Source organism: Solea solea, chromosome 5 (assembly GCF_958295425.1).
Source record: "Solea solea chromosome 5, fSolSol10.1, whole genome shotgun sequence".
In the NCBI taxonomy this organism is placed as follows: domain Eukaryota; kingdom Metazoa; phylum Chordata; class Actinopteri; order Pleuronectiformes; family Soleidae; genus Solea; species Solea solea.
The window spans coordinates 30,494,996-30,517,699 of NC_081138.1; the positions used below are offsets into that span (position 1 = coordinate 30,494,996).

General features: G+C 36.5%; 1 protein-coding gene across 5 annotated transcripts in view; it reads left to right on the forward strand.

The window, feature by feature from the left end:
* Positions 1-9,834, forward strand: part of LOC131459309 (cell migration-inducing and hyaluronan-binding protein-like) — a 161,932-nt gene extending 152,098 nt beyond the window's left edge. For all 5 annotated transcript variants that reach the window (XM_058628971.1, XM_058628972.1, XM_058628973.1 and 2 more), the window contains 10 exons: positions 151-306; positions 1,733-1,913; positions 2,090-2,305; positions 2,938-3,149; positions 6,106-6,291; positions 6,529-6,733; positions 7,517-7,603; positions 8,804-8,961; positions 9,420-9,520; positions 9,628-9,834. In XM_058628971.1, coding sequence (XP_058484954.1) covers positions 151-306; positions 1,733-1,913; positions 2,090-2,305; positions 2,938-3,149; positions 6,106-6,291; positions 6,529-6,733; positions 7,517-7,603; positions 8,804-8,961; positions 9,420-9,520; positions 9,628-9,755 — 1,630 coding nt within the window. In that variant the 3' untranslated portion in view covers positions 9,756-9,834. The remainder of the gene's footprint in view (positions 1-150; positions 307-1,732; positions 1,914-2,089; positions 2,306-2,937; positions 3,150-6,105; positions 6,292-6,528; positions 6,734-7,516; positions 7,604-8,803; positions 8,962-9,419; positions 9,521-9,627) is intronic.
* Positions 9,835-22,704: the final 12,870 nt, after the last annotated feature.

Genomic DNA, 22,704 nt, shown 5'->3' on the forward strand with positions numbered 1-22,704 from the left:
TACACACTCTAATGTCTCGATCCCGTTGTCACAGTATGAATAAAGAAGGAAAATCCCTCTGTCTTTGTTTACAACGTGAACGTTGGGCAGTGCTTTGTGCTACAGCTGCTGCTTCCACACGCTAACTCCCGCCGTCTGTTACTTCCGCAGCGGAGGAACGTTTCCCGACGACGACGGCTCTCGTCAGCAGGTGAAGAACTCGCTGTTCGTGGGTGAGAGTGACAACCGCGGGATGGCCCTGACTGACAACGAGATCTGGGGCCCCGGTGGCCCCGACCTCACCGGCAGGACCCTGCCACGCGGCGTGTAAGCGGTGTTTAAGTATTAACACATTATCTCAAAAGTAAATCCTCCACTGGGACCCGTGAGCGAGGCTTTCAATCGCTGCAGTAACAGATAAGGTGACACTCTGAAATTCTTCCACATGTCCTGGTGCCACTTTAATCTCTTTAAGCTGGCGTCACTTCAATCTGACCACAGCTGCTGTTTTTTATAGAAGTAACAAATATTAGACCGGCAGCTACTCCAACCCCTGAGTTCTTGACAGTCCCAGGATAATAGACATACTGTAGATACTGGGTGGAGGAGCTGGTATGTGTGAGAGCAGACTTGCTAGTCCGTGCCCACTTGGCAGAGAACAGAGGGAATGTCTCAGCAGCGATATTATTAGAGATTTCTTTATTGTGTGGGAAAAAGAGAACGCCACATGAAGGCCCTGGAAATCTGGACGCTTCATCTTTAGTCTGACATTCTTTGATGGAGCAGATGAACACGTCCACGGCAGCGTTAAAGTGCTCTCACGCTGTGCCGAGCTGAACATTGGATAGAAAAAAGGCTTTTCATCAGCATCCATGGCAGACAGTCCTGCGCGCACACACACACACACACACTTACTTCTTCATCGTCTCCTCTTCCCTCCACTCCTGAAAACACCACAATGTCACTTAAGGTTGTTGATCCATTTTTTCCGCTGTGACCATAACTTACCAGAATCTGACCTTGGAAGACCTAACATTGACGTCATATGTTTAAAACTGAGGCTTTTTCCTCTGAAATCAACATGGTATTTAACTGGTGGGTCTCATACTCTCCGACTAAAAGACACCAGGGCCGGACCTAGGGCTGACATGGTAAAGGAATATTTTACCATGCTTAATTAAAGTGTAACTAAACTCCTAAACCACTCTTTTTCAAGTGAAAACAGTGCATGTGGGCTTATGCTGAATTGTTATTTGCTGAATCAGGTGCAATTCTTCACAGTTTAGTGCAGAGGTCTCAAACTCAGCTGTCCACCTCTTAATATCATGTTTTCATTTACACATTAATTTTTGCATCAAAAACAAGTTCCTATTGTGAACCATATATCATTCCTCTTAAATACAAACACTTTTATTTGGAAATTCTGTGAAGTGTCATTTCAAATGAATGTTATTCTATAATTTTAAGCTCATATTGCCCACCTCTACAGCTTTTTCTCATAAAGTTTGACGTTATGACCTCTACTGAGACCCCTTTGATGGAAAGTATTGGAATTATACATGTGATAATAAAAATCAGCATATCTACTGCCATGCTCTGTGAATAAACATGTAACACAGTGAGTTAGTGCTGAGATGAATTTCACCAAACAAGTGTATTTCCAGCAGAGATTGATAATCACAGTGTGTCGTTCACTTGTTATCGTTAACAGATAACAAGTGAAATGAGGCTAATTCTGTCTCTTTTATTGCAGCGATTTCCCGATGCGGGGCATGCAGATCTACGACGGCCCGATCATCGTGCAGAACTGTACCTTCCGTAAATACACGGCACTGGACGGACGTCACACCAGCGCCTTTGGCTTCAGGCTCAACAACTCGTGGCAGAGCTGCCCCAACAACAACGTCTCCGACATCACCTTCGACCACGTACCCGTGAGTCTGCTTCCCATGAATCCAGAATCCTGTTTTAAAGTAGGGAAAATGCAGAAGTGTTGAGTTGGGACTCGTGTTAGATTTTCTCTGGGTTGACAAACAAATTTGGAGACATTTTATAACCGTTCTTTCATGATTTATATTGTGATTTGGGTCGCTGTATTCCTCTGCTGTAGATCACGTCTCGGGTGTTTTTCGGGGAACCGGGTCCCTGGTTTAATAAGATGGAGATGGATGGAGACAAGACCACCATCTTCCACGACATCGACGGCTCCGTCAGCGAGTATCCTGGAGCTTTCCTGGTCAAAGAGGACAACTGGCTGCTCCGTCACCCAGACTGCATCGACGTGCCTGACTGGAAGGCTGCGATCTGCAGTGGTCACTATGCTCAGGTGATTCACGCTCACGTGTCAACCTTCATAAACACACATCTACGCTCGGTCACGCCGCTTAGCTTCAGGTGATGACACTTATTTTCAAATCCAAACCAAAGTTCCATGAAACCATAATTACATTTATGTTAATACTGTGTGAAATGAGAAATCGGTCATGCATTAGCCATCAAAATATTTCATAACTGTGCTTGATCAGGCTTTAGCTGCTGTAGATGGATGATTCCGTTAATGAACTGGATGCTTTTATAATCAGAGTGAAGATTTTCGGTAGTTTGTAAAGAATAACAAACATTCTAGTGACTTTTTTGTAATGTTAATAACATGTTTTTTGTAAAGTTACTACGTTTTGTAACACGTTTTTCTAGTTAATTTTGTAATGTTAATAACATGTTTTAGTCGTTAAAGTGATTTTTTTGTAATTTAAGTAACATGTTTGTGTTACAAAATATTTCATAACTGTGTTTGATCAGACTTTAGCTGCTGTAGATGGTTGATTCTGTTAACAAACTGCTTTTATAATCATAGATAAGATTTTTATTAGTTAATAATAACAAAAGTTTTAGGAAACTTAACGTAGATCTACTCACTAATTGTCAGTACCTTTAACTCTGCGGTCGTCTTCTCTTCAGATCTACGTTCAGACACGTAACCCTGCCAACCTGAACATGTACATGGTGAGAGACGAGTATCCTGACCGACCCCTGATGCTAGAGGGCGCTCTGGGCAAGAGGAAACACTACCAGCAGTTTCAGCCTGTGATCACACTGTCCAAAGGCTACACCGTCCACTGGGACCAGGCGGCTCCTGCTGAGGTCGTCATCTGGCTCATTAACTTCAACAAGTCAGTGGATACACACACACACACACACACACACACACACACACACACACACACGAACAAACTATTGTTTATAATCAGACAGGGAAGCATTTACTTTAAAGATCGTGTAAGAATCTTCACTACACTACTCCAATTACACAATAGTGCAACCTACTAATAAACATTTTGGTGTTTACAAGGGGTTACATTTTGTAAAAAAAAAAGTTTCTGTTACATAGCCATATTTTGTAAATAAATAAAAATTTGTTGAATTGAACAATTCATGCAACATTTTTTAGTGTATCAAAAAAAATAGTTTTCATTCAAATTTCAACAAAATGGAATGTAACACAAATGTAAATTTAACAAAAACATTTAATGTAATTTTAGTAATGTAATTCATTTTTTGGGGAATGCTAGCAACATGTTTTTTGTTTCCTTACAACATTTTGTAACTTTTTTGGTAACGTAAGCAAGTTTTATATTCAATTTTTGGTCACGTAAATATATAAAAATAACATTATTTTCTCCGTTTAATCTCGGACAAAGGTTTGCACCAACACACGTTTTGTAAACACTTACAGATATGAATTTAAAAACAATCATTACAATATATTCATGATTCTATGTCAGAATATGTTAGAATATGCCAGGAAAGTTTTCAAATCATCCCCTGCTGAGTGCACATGGACTGAAAGGAAACTTTAAATCTACTTAACGTGGTAAAAATATTGCATATCATTCTGTTACTGTCGTTTCTCATCACCTGGCACATTTTCAGATTTGAAAAAAAGTATCACAAATCAGTTATAGGAATGTTCTGCAGCGATGTAAAGCTTGGACTGATGTGGGGGAAATTGACTTTTCCTTCCTGGTGAGATGCAGTCACTTCATTTCACTGAGCAGCTCTAATGTGCTTAACTGTCCTCGTTTAAATTAGAGCGGAACCAAAAAAACCACTTGGAAAACACGGATCTGTCCTTTTCCAAGTGACTGTGGTGAGATTTTCCTCTGCAAAGTTTATGGTCACATAAAAACGTGTCTAGAAGTGATATAAAATAATAATGAGTGGTAGATATTTGAACATTTAAAGGTCTAATATGTAACACCTGAGCCAAAACAAAAGTGACAGCTACTGTCAGTGAGCTATGATGCTAATACTAGCTAGGACTCATGAGAACATGATGTAATATGATTAGATGATTAATAGGTTAGTTATAATCCTCATGTTTTGTTAGTGTAAGTGATTTATTTTTACATTTAGTTAGTAAGATGTTTCTGTGGTGTTGTGACTTAAATATTGTGATAGTATTGTGACATAAATATCGGGATAATATCGTATTTTGACTTAAATATCTTGATAATATGGTGTTGTGACTTTAATTTCGTGATTGTATCGTGACATAAATATCGGGATAATATCGTTTATATCGGAGTATTATTGAGATAATATCATATCTCAAATGTTGAAAAATAAACATCAGCAGCAGCAGCAGCAGCAGCAGCTCTGCGGCACACACCTCCACTGTGGCCCTGACCTCGGTGTCGTTTCCTGAATCCGCGACAGTGTTAAAGTTTAGTTTCAGCCTCTGTGTTTGAAGAAGACTGACGACTTAATCCTCCATGAAGAGGTTTGAATTGCTCTCCAGTTACAGAGAAAACACAGAGTGACAGAGCACACAGACAAATCAAAGTGTTGTGGGGATGACGGCCGGGGGGGCGGGGGAGGCAGCTGACAAGAATAATGTTGTTTTCCACGCCGATCCCTCCTCCAAGGCTTTGTGTAAATGTCGGAGCGGCTCAGCGGAGGGGATCGCTCTGACGGAGGCCTCGCGCTCGCTCCCTCTCACGCTCGTTATTTGCAAGGATTCGCCACAGAAACGAGGAGCGACTCACTCTCCACTTGTCAGATGGTGTTAACTGTGCGGCTCGCTGCTATTTAAACTGCGTGAAGGCAGGTTGTCATTTCAGGCACGTCAGCTTTTCCCTCGTGGCCTGACTGAGTCAGTCCACACCGACACGGACTGTAACTTTCCACTGACAGGACTCCAGAAAAGACCTCAAATATGACTTCTATGTGTTATTTAACAGCCACGGCCGGATTCTTCTGAGAATATTCATATCTGATCACTGTTTAACGAGTCGCTCCATCTCGCCCCTTGTTCTGTTTGATGTAGTAAAAAGCTTAGTTAATAGATCACAATCTTATTAAATATGCTGCCTTTTTTTGACAAGTAACTCAAAAATAGATGTGGTGTAGTTTTGATGTGACTGTGTCTAAATTCTTCTAAGTTTAAAAATTGATTTAGGACTTTCTGTTCTCTTACTGACAACACACACACACACATGCAGACACACACACACACACACACACACAGTCTGGTTTTCACGACTTCAGATGACATTACAATGACCTACATCTAAATTGCCTGGATGCGGTGGCCTGGAAGTGCAAACCATTGTTACGAAAGTTGAAACAAATTTATATTTTTGAAAACAAATTTACAAAATTTCAAACAAATTTACAAAATTTCAAACAAATTTACATAATTTCAAACAAATTTACAAAAGTTGAAACACATTTACAAAAGTTGAAACAAATTTATATTTTGAAACAAATTTACAAAATTTCAAACAAATTTTCAAAATTTCATACAAATTTTCAAAATTTCATACAAATTTACAAGTTGAAACAAATTTACATTTTTGAAACAAATTTACAAAATTTCAAACAAATTTATATTATGAAACAAATTTACAAAATTTCAAACAAATTTACAAAATTTCAAACAAATTTACAAAATTTCAAACAAATTTACAAAATTTCATCCAAATTTACAAAAGTTGAAACAAATTTACAAAAGTCAGTGTTTATGCCAGAAAATGTCCTTAAGAGGTAACGAATACAATACACATGCAGAATCTTAATGTATTTAACAAACACAAAAGTCCTGAGTGTTTTTGTTGTGTGTGTCAGAAACGACTGGATCAACGTCGGCGTGTGTTTCCCTAAAAACACCAGCTTCACCGTCATCTCTGACCTCCACAACCGTCTGACCAAACAAACACGCAAGACCGGCGTCTTCATGAGGACAACGCAGACGGACAAGATCAACCATGTCCACCAGACCAGAGGATACTACTACTGGGAGGAGGACACTGGGTCAGACACCAGGACACACCCACTCTCCCTCTACTGACACCTACTGACATTACTGCATTACTACACTCAGGGTTTTCAGTCATAACTAAATTATTACACCAGTAGTAACGACTACATTATTGTTACAATGTTACACATTTTTGTTATCAAAGTTAAGTCTTCATGTACAGTGTGATGTTCTTCTGTGGTTGCGTAGTAACGGAGGTCACGTTAGTAACAGGTATGATTTGGCCGCAGGCTGCTGTTCCTGAAGGTGAAGGCTCATAACGAGAAGGAGCAGTTTGCCTTCTGCTCGGTCAAAGGCTGCGAGCGAGTGAAGATCACAGCTGTCATCCCCAAAGGAAGTCCAGCCAGTAACTGCATGGACGAGGCGTATCCAAGACACGCTGAGCTGCCGGTGGTGGACGTACCCATGCCCAGGAAGATCCCCAACGCCAGGCTGGTCAGTATCTCTGTGTGTGTGTATGTACATATATGTATATATATACATATATACACATATATATATGTACATGTATATATATATATATATATATGTGTATATACATATATATGTACATGTATATATATGTATATATATATATATATACATACATATATGTGTATATATGTATATGTGTACATATATATAAATATATATATATATATATATATATATATAGTTTAGGATTTTTAAAGTGTAGTAGGTATAGGCCATGAAGCCTCACTGTGCTTTAATCTGTGCTGTTACATTGACTTTTCCAGGAAACCTAAGTTTTTAAACTCTGCTCACTCTCCCACACCAAAGTCCATAGAGAAAATCAGCGTTTTTTTTAGCTCACAGGGAAAACATTAGCTGCTGGTCTCCTGGTCACTGTTTTTTTGAAGGGTTTTTGTCACTGAGGTAAAAGAAATTTAACACTGAAGTCAAAAAAAATAACACATCTATAAAGAGATGTAGGCAGCAGAGGCTCAACAGCTGCTGTGTGTGTGTGTGTGTGTGCTGTGGTGTAAAAAAAATAAATATATATGTATGGACTTTGGTGCTGGAGAGAAAACAAGAGAAGAAGCAGAGAATATATTATCGAGATGTCGTACACTTGGAGGCGTAGCTGTGACGATGTGAAGTCAGTGTTGACAGCAACATCTCATGTTATTTGTTTACTGTGATTCTGTGCATTTATTGTACATTTTTATTTTTTATTAAAAAAAAATTATTTTTTATTATTATTTTTTTCCCCGTCAGCACTCCACCGAACATTTCTTAGAGGTCAAGATGGAGTCTTACAACACTCGCTTCTTCCACATCAAGGAGGACTTTGCCTTCACCGAGGTGAGATTTGTCTCAAAAACAGACGGTGGAGCAGTAGATGTGTTGCTTTTAAGTCAAATTGAACGGTATTATGAGACAGTTTAATGTATATGTATATATGTATATATGTATATATATATATATATATATATATATATGTATATATATATGTGTATATATGTATATATATACACATATATATATGTAAGGCAGTATGAAAATGATGTCAAACAGGCTCAAATATAAATAAAGGGAAAAGTAAATTAGGGATTCAATTAAAAAAAAGGGAAGGTGATGAGTGTGTGTTTTTAAAAGTATCAACACTCGCGATCTTCATGGCGGCTGTTCCACAGTCGTTACATTCACGCTGAAAAATAACAACGCGTGTGAGAGAGGAGATAAAGACATAAAAACCACAGCAGCAGCAGTAATCACGAGAGTTGCACAGTTGTTGTTTTTTTTCCCCCCTGACTGAGCGTTTGCTGGAGCTTCATTTAACACGGATTTTATTAACTGAAAGTGTTTGGTCTGACAGCAGCTTTGACGAGAGCTGCAGTGTGACTCAGACCTCATCCACACTTATACACAGCTTTCTCTATACTGTATATATATAGAACTGCTGATGTCACACAGCCATAACGCCATCGGGCAGAAAACGACCTTGTTCGACCTTTGTAGAGTCACGTGACTCGGCCTGAGATGCAGCTAAAACATGTACAGGACCGGAGAAATTCTACAGCCATAAAATCAAAATAAATCCAGGCGGCCTGATTATCATGATGCTCATAAGAAGGCTTAGTTCCTCAATGCAAGGGTAGCATTTTGAAAGTTTTCATTGAGTTTTCCAAAAAAACATAACATTCTAGGTCTCCCAAAACTATGGAAGCCCATTTCCGCCAAAAAAGAGGTAAAACTTAGCCTTGATAATAAAAATATCCTTAAAGTAAGTTGAAATTATGAGACAAAAAGTATATAATAATAATTTTGACTTTTTATCTCATAATTTCAACTTGTTATCTCATAATTATGATTTTTTTTATCTCATAATTTCAACTTTTTATCTCATAATTTCAACTTTTTATCTCATAATTATGATTTTTTTATCTCAGAATTTCAACTTTTTATCTCAGAATTTCTACTTTTTATCTCATAAGCAGAAAAACGTTCTCCTCAGCTTGTTCTCACGTGCAGAGGAACTCTAAATCGACTCTGTCGTCACAGGTGAACGGTAAGAAGCTGTACCAGTCAGAAGATGGCGTTCAGCTGACGGTGATCGACGGCCGCGACGGGAAGATGGTGGACACCAAAGGCTTCAGGAACTCCATCCTCCAGGGAATCCCTGCACAGATAGACAACTACGTCAGTGGACTGAGAGACGGGTAAGAAGCTGACTCTCATATGTCATTGTTTTTATATCATCACAGTGTTTAAAGAGGAGTTACACCAACTATGAGTCATTGAGCCAACTTAAAAAATGTTAGCCTACAATAATACGGTAGAAAACAGTATGAAGAGGAAACATTTTCTTTAAGGTTAAACGTATATACAGGTTAGAAGAATGTGTAATATGGATTATTTTCCATTTTCACCAACAACTTTAACACACCTGACCAAAAATTCTAAAAAAAACAACTCAATTTTTTCATTGAATTGAATTTATTATTATACTATTTTGTGACTACTACTAATCATAACTTTGACTCAACAACACATAAGAACAGGATGTCCATAGAAGGAGTTGTGTGTTATCCCCACAGCAGTTTACCTTTAAGGCTTAAAGGAACCACCTTCAGCTAAATAAACGTTAAACTGAAAGTTTCTTTCACTCTCCCTCCAGCTCCGTCGTCCTCATGACGTCTAAAGGCCGTCTGTTCACCAGAGGATCCTGGACTAAAGTCCTGGAGAAGCTGGGAGCAGACAAAAACATCAGACTGAAAGGTAGCGAACCAGCAAAATGGCTTCCTTTCTGAAAATAAGCTCTATAATGAGAATGAAAATGTGTCAGGGATTGTTTGTTACTTTAATGTCATTTCTCTCGCCTGCAGATAAGTTGGCATTCGTGGGATTCAAGGGCTCGTTCCATCCCGACTGGGTCCATCTGGAGGTGGACGCTGACCGAGCCAAGATCCATCAGGTGCTGCCAGTTCCTGTGGTGCACAAGATGAAACTATGAGTGGAGCATGGAACAGGAGAGGAAGCCAAGAAGTGACTATGTAGCTCCCAGATACTGATGCACATGCCCCGCCCCCCCCCCCAAAAAAACAGCGGCACACACTTACACATGTACACACACACTTACACACACACACATTTGCCAGCACTGAAGAATCAGCTGCTCCAAACCATTGGTCCTGGATCAAGTGGTGATTTTTCGTTCTGGTTTTGGCGCTCGGACAAAAAAAAAGAAAAAAAAAAGATGTGACCTCGTGTGTCATAAAAGGAGAAGAGCTTTTCCAAAAAGCCAGCACTGCCCGTGATGAACTGTATCTGTGTAAGACACCCACCATCAGTTAGAGTCCTTCAAAGTGACCATGCACCCCCGTGGCGGCCATGTTGGCTCAGAACAACTCGGAAACACAGTCGTCTGTGCAGAACTTTTAAAAAGATACGACCGACGGCGGCTCCGTTTTCTGATTGGACTCTCTGTCGTCGCGCCGCTAAAGATTGTTGTCATGTTTACACGTGAGCTAAAGAAACCACGGGACTTGGTCGGCTAACAGCGACTGTTGTTGTGTTGTGAAAACATTGTTTTTGTCGACCAGCTAACCCGGACATCAAGGTTCAATCTACTCCCTACGAAGTGTCAAACCCATTCAAGAACGTGCTAACATTAGCGAAGATGTTTGAAGGGCTAGTTAGCTCTAGAACTTCATCCTACCCCCGCTAGCTCAGCAAGAATCGGGACACATTACGCCTACATGTGAACGCACAAATCAAGGGGTGAAGTGGGATTGAGGCCAACACTGAGAAACCTTTTCTGTTGGTTCGTAAGTTCTTTGAAGAAGCCAAACTCTTCTCAAGTAACTTCTGCATCGAGACCTTTGATCTCTAACAGACTTTGCAATTAAATTAGCCTCGTACACACAAGCTAACATCTCTAGCAATTTGATAGCCTTTGTTGTGGCGCATTCAGGGAGCCTGAACCTTTTTCCACTGGGTCAAAAAAAAACAAAAACACCACAAACATCCAAGCTTTTGTCTGGATTAGGAGTAGATAAAGTTTCACATTCACTCCCGGGTCACATGACCCTCGATAGATGTGGGGTTTTAAATCACATGACTCCTTGAACGTGCTGATTCCGTGCTTGGTTTCGTCCAATGAAACAGTTGTGAAGTCTGTTACAGATGTAGAGGTTCCATCCACCAACTGAAGACAATCATATGCGAGTGTTTTGTATTAGCGGCGCGGAAAATATCGTGATATCAGCTCCAAAATATTCTTGTTTTTTTTATTTTATTTGCACAAACAACAATTCTGACACTTTACAACCTGGGCGTAGGAGCAGTGGGCAGAACTCATCCACACCCAAAGGTGGTCGCGTTCCTTGCTCAGGGGCACCGGATTTGAACCGGCAACCCTCGTGTTACAAGCCCAATTCCCTCCCACTCGGCCATGGGGCGACAAATTCAAAGAAAAAAAAATTTTCATTAGGATTGGGAATCGCCAGAGACGCCACGATACAATATCATCCTTTTATTTGAGTCACGATCACGATATTATTATGATATTGCGATATACTCACACAACAGTGAGCAGTTGGCACCATCTAGTGGACAGAATTGTCAATTGATTTTTTTTTTTAATGCTAATCCACAAACAGTTTATTTATTTGTATGATAAACAAAAATCAATACTTGGTGTCTCTATAATACATTCTCGGAAACTTTATTGTTACTTTATAAAGAGTTTATTTTCTTCATGACCATTGAAGCACAGTCCCGAGGCTAGTGCCTCTCCCTAAATAAAGGACTTTTTTTTTTTCTATTGTATTATATATTAATAATTTGTTTATCTTTATATTCAGGTATCGCCTGGATTTATTTTGATTTTATGGCCGTCGTATTGTCAAAAAAAAAAAAAAAAGTTAAATGACTGAGTTCTTCTGCATCTCTGATTTTTCGCGTTCGTGTCACTATTTCCTGCTTTGGTACACAAACTGCTTTTACAAAAAAACTTGCGTATGATTGTCGTTCGTAGAGAACTGGGTCAGCCAATTTTTGATGTTCCGACAATAACTCACTTGTGTGCCGATGAATCATCAGGTCCGACGGTTTGATATCCATCCACGCTCAAGTCTGTGGCCTTTGTGGCCGTAAACGCAGAGCGAAATGAACAACGAGGGCTCATCAGACACACGTGCATCTTTACGACCTGCAGGTCTACATGTGACACGTAGAATCCCAGTACTTTGACCTTCCTTTATTTTTTTGGTTTTCAATCGGTCAAAATCTGTTTTAAAGAAAAGAGAAGATAAGAAAAAAAAGATGAAACATTCCTTGTTTTGCATTCTGACTCGTGGCTGTCGACTTTGCTCCGCCTCATTCCGAGCGCTCGCTCACTGTGATTGTGATGTTTTTTCCTGCCATGTTTGTTCGTTTTGTGTGAATCCATTTTTGTCTGTGTGTTGTTTTTTGGGGTTTTATTTTTGGAGTGAACCAGCAGAAAAAGGCCCATAATAATCTGAACAATTTAAGAAAAAACAAACAATAACTAGGACCACTCGCAGGAGAAATTTCATGTCGTACTGTTTACGTTAAAGCTTTCAAAAAGTGGAATTTTAAAGTAGTTTTACTGCCATTTTAACGTCAACTTTGTTGGAGTGCTGAGCCGATGCTTTTTGACGTAGAGAAAATCCCTTTGTAACTTTTAATCATTAACTTGTCTGGAACATATGGACCAAGTTTGACGCGGTTAGTTCAAACATTGCTAGGGCGTGTTCATTCAAATGTGTAGACTAGCCATTTTGTTTTTTCCAAAATGGGTGACTTCTGGGTGGGCGGAGCTAATGGAAGTACATTAGAAATTTGTGTTTAATCATAAGAGCAACGAGTTTACCAAGTTTGGATAAAATCGGAAACAACTTGGACGCGAAAAGAAAAAATCCAAAATTTAGCATTCAAATTTCCTGATCCGACGACTTTTGGCTGACCGTGATCCGACTTCTGGGGTTTTTTATTCACGTTATCCCCCTCAAAAATTAGTGCGACATCGGTGAAAAATAATAATCTCAACAGGAACAATAGTTTCCTCGTTACCCAGTGGATGTTGAATCTGGATTATTTTTAATCTCCCACCATCATTTGTTTTAATCCGGCGAGAAAAATAAAGGATTCGCCCCGCCCCACTTTCTTTTTTTTTTTTTTTTGCCGAAATAGCTGGTCTTTTTTCGGAGGACGTTAAGTCGCAGTGATTTCGTGTTTTGTATGTTTTTTTGTGTGTTTTTAAAAATCTGCAGATTGCTAAGAGATATATTTTATACTTATTTATTGTACAGACACCAAATTTACAAAAAAGGGGACATCTTATGAGTTGTAATGTTGTTACTGTTCCTGTAGGTGGAGACAAACACACACACACACACACACACACCTTCCATTTAAGAAGAAGAAATAAATAAATAATAGTAATTATAAAAAAAGATTTTCCTGTAGACACTCCCAGCAAACATGCATATGACTCTTATGGTATAGTCGGCTTGTTTTAACTGTACATCAAATGGATGTGTTGTATATGTGGCTTGGGCTTGTAAAGTGATGACTTTGAATTTCTTTGAGGATTTTTGTACAGAAATAAATGACAATGAACAGTTTAACATTGTGTCAATCAATCAATCGATCGATGATCAATCGAGGTCCACGTGTTATTCATTATTTCCATTTTTAAATGAGACAACTGAAATGAAAGGTTTTAATTTGTATTTTCTGAACATTTTCTTTTTTATTTGTTTTAATCTTCTCATTTATTTACTATGACTTTTTTGACTGATTTTGGACGACATACTATACTATGACTTTTTTGACTGATTTTGGACGGCATACTGTACTATGACTTTTTTGTCTCATTTTGGACGACATACTATACTATGACTTTTTTGACTGGTTTTGGACAACATACTATACTATGACGTTTTTGACTGATTTTGGACAACATACTATACTATGACTTTTTTGTCTCATTTTGGACGACATACTATACTATGACTTTTTTGACTGATTTTGGACGACATACTATACTAAGACTTTTTTGACTGATTTTGGACGACATACTATACTATGACTTTTTTGACTGGTTTTGGACGACATACTATACTATGACTTTTTTGACTGATTTTGGACAACATACTATACTATGACTTTTTTGTCTCATTTTGGATGACATACTATACTATGACTTTTTTGACTGATTTTGGACGACATACTATACTATGACTTTTTTGACTGATTTTGGACGACATACTATACTATGACTTTTTTGACTGATTTGGGACGACATACTAAAGTATGACTTTTTTGTCTCATTTTGGACCACATACTATACTATGACTTTTTTGTCTCATTTTGGACGACACACTATACTATGACTTTTTTGACTGATTTTGGACGACACACTATACTATGACGTTTTTGACTGATTTTGGACGACATACTATACTATGACTTTTTTGTCTCATTTTGGACGACATACTATACTATGACTTTTTTGACTGGTTTTGGACGACATACTATACTATGACGTTTTTGACTGATTTTGGACGACATACTATACTATGACTTTTTTGTCTCATTTTGGACGACATACTATACTATGACTTTTTTGACTGATTTTGGACGACATTCTATACTATGACTTTTTTGTCTCATTTCGGACCACATACTATACTATGACTTTTTTGACTGATTTCGGACGACATACTATACTATGACTTTTTTGACTGATTTTGGACGATATACTATACTATGACTTTTTTGACTGATTTTGGACGACATACTATACTATGACTTTTTTGCCTCATTTTGGACGGCATACTATACTATGACTTTTTTGTCTCATTTTGGACGGCATACTATACTATGACTTTTTTGACTGATTTTGGACGACATACTATACTATGACTTTTTTGACTGATTTTGGACGGCATACTGTACTATGACTTTTTTGTCTCATTTTGGACGACATACTATACTATGACTTTTTTGACTGGTTTTGGACGACATACTATACTATGACGTTTTTGACTGATTTTGGACAACATACTATACGATGACTTTTTTGTCTCATTTTGGACGACATACTATACTATGACTTTTTTGACTGATTTTGGACGACATACTATACTAAGACTTTTTTGACTGATTTTGGACGACATACTATACTATGACTTTTTTGACTGATTTTGGACGACATACTATACTATGACTTTTTTGACTGATTTTGGACAACATACTATACTATGACTTTTTTGTCTCATTTTGGACGACATACTATACTATGACTTTTTTGTCTCATTTTGGACGACATACTATACTATGACTTTTTTGACTGGTTTTGGACGACATACTATACTATGACGTTTTTGACTGATTTTGGACGACATACTATACTATGACTTTTTTGTCTCATTTTAGACGACATACTATACTATGACTTTTTTGACTGATTTTGGACGACATACTATACTATGACTTTTTTGACTGATTTGGGACGACATACTATACTATGACTTTTTTGACTGATTTTGGACGACATACTATACTATGACTTTTTTGACTGATTTGGGACGACATACTAAAGTATGACTTCTTTGTCTCATTTTGGACGACATACTATACTATGACTTTTTTGTCTCATTTTGGACGACACACTATACTATGACTTTTTTGACTGATTTGGGACGACATACTAAAGTATGACTTTTTTGTCTCATTTTGGACCACATACTATACTATGACTTTTTTGTCTCATTTTGGACGGCATACTATACTATGACTTTTTTGACTGATTTTGGACGGCATACTGTACTATGACTTTTTTGTCTCATTTTGGACGACATACTATACTATGACTTTTTTGACTGGTTTTGGACGACATACTATACTATGACGTTTTTGACTGATTTTGGACAACATACTATACTATGACTTTTTTGTCTCATTTTGGACGACATACTATACTATGACTTTTTTGACTGATTTTGGACGACATACTATACTAAGACTTTTTTGACTGATTTTGGACGACATACTATACTATGACTTTTTTGACTGATTTTGGACGACATACTATACTATGACTTTTTTGACTGATTTTGGACAACATACTATACTATGACTTTTTTGTCTCATTTTGGACGACATACTATACTATGACTTTTTTGACTGATTTTGGACGACATACTATACTATTACTTTTTTGACTGATTTTGGACGACATACTATACTATGACTTTTTTGACTGATTTGGGACGACATACTAAAGTATGACTTTTTTGTCTCATTTTGGACCACATACTATACTATGACTTTTTTGTCTCATTTTGGACGACACACTATACTATGACTTTTTTGACTGATTTTGGACGACACACTATACTATGACGTTTTTGACTGATTTTGGACGACATACTATACTATGACTTTTTTGTCTCATTTTGGACGACATACTATACTATGACTTTTTTGACTGGTTTTGGACGACATACTATACTATGACGTTTTTGACTAATTTTGGACGACATACTATACTATGACTTTTTTGTCTCATTTTAGACGACATACTATACTATGACTTTTTTGACTGATTTTGGACGACATACTATACTATGACTTTTTTGACTGATTTGGGACGACATACTAAAGTATGACTTTTTTGTCTCATTTTGGACGACATACTATACTATGACTTTTTTGTCTCATTTTGGACGACACACTATACTATGACTTTTTTGACTGATTTGGGACGACATACTAAAGTATGACTTTTTTGTCTCATTTTGGACCACATACTATACTATGACTTTTTTGTCTCATTTTGGACGACACACTATACTATGACGTTTTTGACTGATTTTGGACGACATACTATACTATGACTTTTTTGTCTCATTTTGGACGACATACTATACTATGACTTTTTTGACTGGTTTTGGACGACATACTATACTATGACGTTTTTGACTGATTTTGGACAACATACTATACTATGACTTTTTTGTCTCATTTTGGACGACATACTATACTATGACTTTTTTGACTGGTTTTGGACGACATACTATACTAAGACTTTTTGACTGATTTTGGACGACATACTATACTATGACTTTTTTGGCTGATTTTGGACGACATACTATACTATGACTTTTTTGACTGATTTTGGACGACATACTATACTATGACTTTTTTGACTGATTTTGGACGACATACTATACTATGACTTTTTTGTCTCATTTTGGACGACATACTATACTATGACTTTTTTGTCTCATTTTGGACGACATACTATACTATGACTTTTTTGACTGGTTTTGGACGACATACTATACTATGACGTTTTTGACTGATTTTGGACGACACACTATACTATGACTTTTTTGTCTCATTTTGGACGACATACTATACTATGACTTTTTTGACTGATTTTGGACGACATACTATACTATGACTTTTTTGACTGATTTGGGACGACATACTAAAGTATGACTTTTTTGTCTCATTTTGGACGACATACTATACTATGACTTTTTTGTCTCATTTTGGACGACACACTATACTATGACTTTTTTGACTGATTTTGGACGACACACTATACTATGACTTTTTTGACTGGTTTTGGACGACATACTATACTATGACTTTTTTGTCTCATTTTGGACGACATACTAGACTATGACTTTTTTGACTGATTTTGGACGACACACTATACTATGACGTTTTTGACTGATTTTGGACGACATACTATACTATGACTTTTTTGTCTAATTTTGGACGACATACTATACTATGACTTTTTTGACTGGTTTTGGACGACATACTATACTATGACTTTTTTGTCTCATTTTGGACGACATACTAGACTATGACTTTTTTGACTGATTTTGGACGACACACTATACTATGACGTTTTTGACTGATTTTGGACGACATACTATACTATGACTTTTTTGTCTGATTTTGGACGACATACTATACTATGACTTTTTTGTCTCATTTCGGACCACATAATATACTATGACTTTTTTGACTGATTTCGGACGACATACTATACTATGACTTTTTTGACTGATTTTGGACGATATACTATACTATGACTTTTTTGACTGATTTTGGACGACATACTATACTATGACTTTTTTGTCTCATTTTGGACGGCATACTATACTATGACTTTTTTGTCTCATTTTGGACGGCATACTATACTATGACTTTTTTGACTGATTTTGGACGACATACTATACTATGACTTTTTTGACTGATTTTGGACGGCATACTGTACTATGACTTTTTTGTCTCATTTTGGACGACATACTATACTATGACTTTTTTGACTGGTTTTGGACGACATACTATACTATGACGTTTTTGACTGATTTTGGACAACATACTATACTATGACTTTTTTGTCTCATTTTGGACGACATACTATACTATGACTTTTTTGACTGATTTTGGACGACATACTATACTAAGACTTTTTTGACTGATTTTGGACGACATACTATACTATGACTTTTTTGACTGATTTTGGACGACATACTATACTATGACTTTTTTGACTGATTTTGGACAACATACTATACTATGACTTTTTTGTCTCATTTTGGACGACATACTATACTATGACTTTTTTGACTGATTTTGGACGACATACTATACTATGACTTTTTTGACTGATTTTGGACGACATACTATACTATGACTTTTTTGACTGATTTGGGACGACATACTAAAGTATGACTTTTTTGTCTCATTTTGGACCACATACTATACTATGACTTTTTTGTCTCATTTTGGACGACACACTATACTATGACTTTTTTGACTGATTTTGGACGACACACTATACTATGACGTTTTTGACTGATTTTGGACGACATACTATACTATGACTTTTTTGTCTCATTTTGGACGACATACTATACTATGACTTTTTTGACTGGTTTTGGACGACATACTATACTATGACGTTTTTGACTGATTTTGGACGACATACTATACTATGACTTTTTTGTCTCATTTTGGACGACATACTATACTATGACTTTTTTGACTGATTTTGGACGACATACTATACTATGACTTTTTTGTCTCATTTCGGACCACATACTATACTATGACTTTTTTGACTGATTTCGGACGACATACTATACTATGACTTTTTTGACTGATTTCGGACGATATACTATACTATGACTTTTTTGACTGATTTTGGACGACATACTGTACTATGACTTTTTTGTCTCATTTTGGACGGCATACTATACTATGACTTTTTTGACTGATTTTGGACGACATACTATACTATGACTTTTTTGACTGATTTTGGACGGCATACTGTACTATGACTTTTTTGTCTCATTTTGGACGACATACTATACTATGACTTTTTTGACTGGTTTTGGACGACATACTATACTATGACGTTTTTGACTGATTTTGGACAACATACTATACTATGACTTTTTTGTCTCATTTTGGACGACATACTATACTATGACTTTTTTGACTGATTTTGGACGACATACTATACTAAGACTTTTTTGACTGATTTTGGACGACATACTATACTATGACTTTTTTGACTGATTTTGGACGACATACTATACTATGACTTTTTTGACTGATTTTGGACAACATACTATACTATGACTTTTTTGTCTCATTTTGGACGACATACTATACTATGACTTTTTTGACTGATTTGGGACGACATACTAAAGTATGACTTCTTTGTCTCATTTTGGACGACATACTATACTATGACTTTTTTGTCTCATTTTGGACGACATACTATACTATGACTTTTTTGACTGATTTTGGACGACATACTATACTATGACTTTTTTGACTGATTTTGGACAACATACTATACTATGACTTTTTTGTCTCATTTTGGACGACATACTATACTATGACTTTTTTGACTGATTTTGGACGGCATACTATACTATGACTTTTTTGACTGATTTTGGACGGCATACTGTACTATGACTTTTTTGTCTCATTTTGGACGACATACTATACTATGACTTTTTTGACTGGTTTTGGACGACATACTATACTATGACGTTTTTGACTGATTTTGGACAACATACTATACTATGACTTTTTTGTCTCATTTCGGACGACATACTATACTATGACTTTTTTGACTGATTTTGGACGACATACTATACTAAGACTTTTTTGACTGATTTTGGACGACATACTATACTATGACTTTTTTGACTGATTTTGGACGACATACTATACTATGACTTTTTTGACTGATTTTGGACAACATACTATACTATGACTTTTTTGTCTCATTTTGGACGACATACTATACTATGACTTTTTTGACTGATTTTGGACGACATACTATACTATGACTTTTTTGACTGATTTTGGACGACATACTATACTATGACTTTTTTGACTGATTTGGGACGACATACTAAAGTATGACTTTTTTGTCTCATTTTGGACCACATACTATACTATGACTTTTTTGTCTCATTTTGGACGACACACTATACTATGACTTTTTTGACTGATTTTGGACGACACACTATACTATGACGTTTTTGACTGATTTTGGACGACATACTATACTATGACTTTTTTGTCTCATTTTGGACGACATACTATACTATGACTTTTTTGACTGGTTTTGGACGACATACTATACTATGACGTTTTTGACTGATTTTGGACGACATACTATACTATGACTTTTTTGTCTCATTTTAGACGACATACTATACTATGACTTTTTTGACTGATTTTGGACGACATACTATACTATGACTTTTTTGACTGATTTGGGACGACATACTAAAGTATGACTTTTTTGTCTCATTTTGGACGACATACTATACTATGACTTTTTTGTCTCATTTTGGACGACACACTATACTATGACTTTTTTGACTGATTTGGGACGACATACTAAAGTATGACTTTTTTGTCTCATTTTGGACCACATACTATACTATGACTTTTTTGTCTCATTTTGGACGACACACTATACTATGACGTTTTTGACTGATTTTGGACGACATACTATACTATGACTTTTTTGTCTCATTTTGGACGACATACTATACTATGACTTTTTTGACTGGTTTTGGACGACATACTATACTATGACGTTTTTGACTGATTTTGGACAACATACTATACTATGACTTTTTTGTCTCATTTTGGACGACATACTATACTATGACTTTTTTGACTGATTTTGGACGACATACTATACAATGAATTTTTTGACTGATTTTGGACGACATACTATACTATGACTTTTTTGACTGATTTTGGACGACATACTATACTATGACTGTTTTGACTGATTTGGGACGACATACTAAAGTATGACTTTTTTGTCTCATTTTGGACCACATACTATACTATGACTTTTTTGTCTCATTTTGGATGACATACTATACTATGACTTTTTTGACTGATTTTGGACGACATACTATACTATGACTTTTTTGACTGATTTTGGACGACATACTATACTATGACTTTTTTGACTGATTTGGGACGACATACTAAAGTATGACTTTTTTGTCTCATTTTGGACCACATACTATACTATGACTTTTTTGTCTCATTTTGGACGACACACTATACTATGACTTTTTTGACTGATTTTGGACGACACACTATACTATGACGTTTTTGACTGATTTTGGACGACATACTATACTATGACTTTTTTGTCTCATTTTGGACGACATACTATACTATGACTTTTTTGACTGGTTTTGGACGACATACTATACTATGACGTTTTTGACTGATTTTGGACGACATACTATACTATGACTTTTTTGTCTCATTTTGGACGACATACTATACTATGACTTTTTTGACTGATTTTGGACGACATTCTATACTATGACTTTTTTGTCTCATTTCGGACCACATACTATACTATGACTTTTTTGACTGATTTCGGACGACATACTATACTATGACTTTTTTGACTGATTTTGGACGATATACTATACTATGACTTTTTTGACTGATTTTGGACGACATACTATACTATGACTTTTTTGCCTCATTTTGGACGGCATACTATACTATGACTTTTTTGTCTCATTTTGGACGGCATACTATACTATGACTTTTTTGACTGATTTTGGACGACATACTATACTATGACTTTTTTGACTGATTTTGGACGGCATACTGTACTATGACTTTTTTGTCTCATTTTGGACGACATACTATACTATGACTTTTTTGACTGGTTTTGGACGACATACTATACTATGACGTTTTTGACTGATTTTGGACAACATACTATACGATGACTTTTTTGTCTCATTTTGGACGACATACTATACTATGACTTTTTTGACTGATTTTGGACGACATACTATACTAAGACTTTTTTGACTGATTTTGGACGACATACTATACTATGACTTTTTTGACTGATTTTGGACGACATACTATACTATGACTTTTTTGACTGATTTTGGACAACATACTATACTATGACTTTTTTGTCTCATTTTGGACGACATACTATACTATGACTTTTTTGTCTCATTTTGGACGACATACTATACTATGACTTTTTTGACTGGTTTTGGACGACATACTATACTATGACGTTTTTGACTGATTTTGGACGACATACTATACTATGACTTTTTTGTCTCATTTTAGACGACATACTATACTATGACTTTTTTGACTGATTTTGGACGACATACTATACTATGACTTTTTTGACTGATTTGGGACGACATACTATACTATGACTTTTTTGACTGATTTTGGACGACATACTATACTATGACTTTTTTGACTGATTTGGGACGACATACTAAAGTATGACTTCTTTGTCTCATTTTGGACGACATACTATACTATGACTTTTTTGTCTCATTTTGGACGACACACTA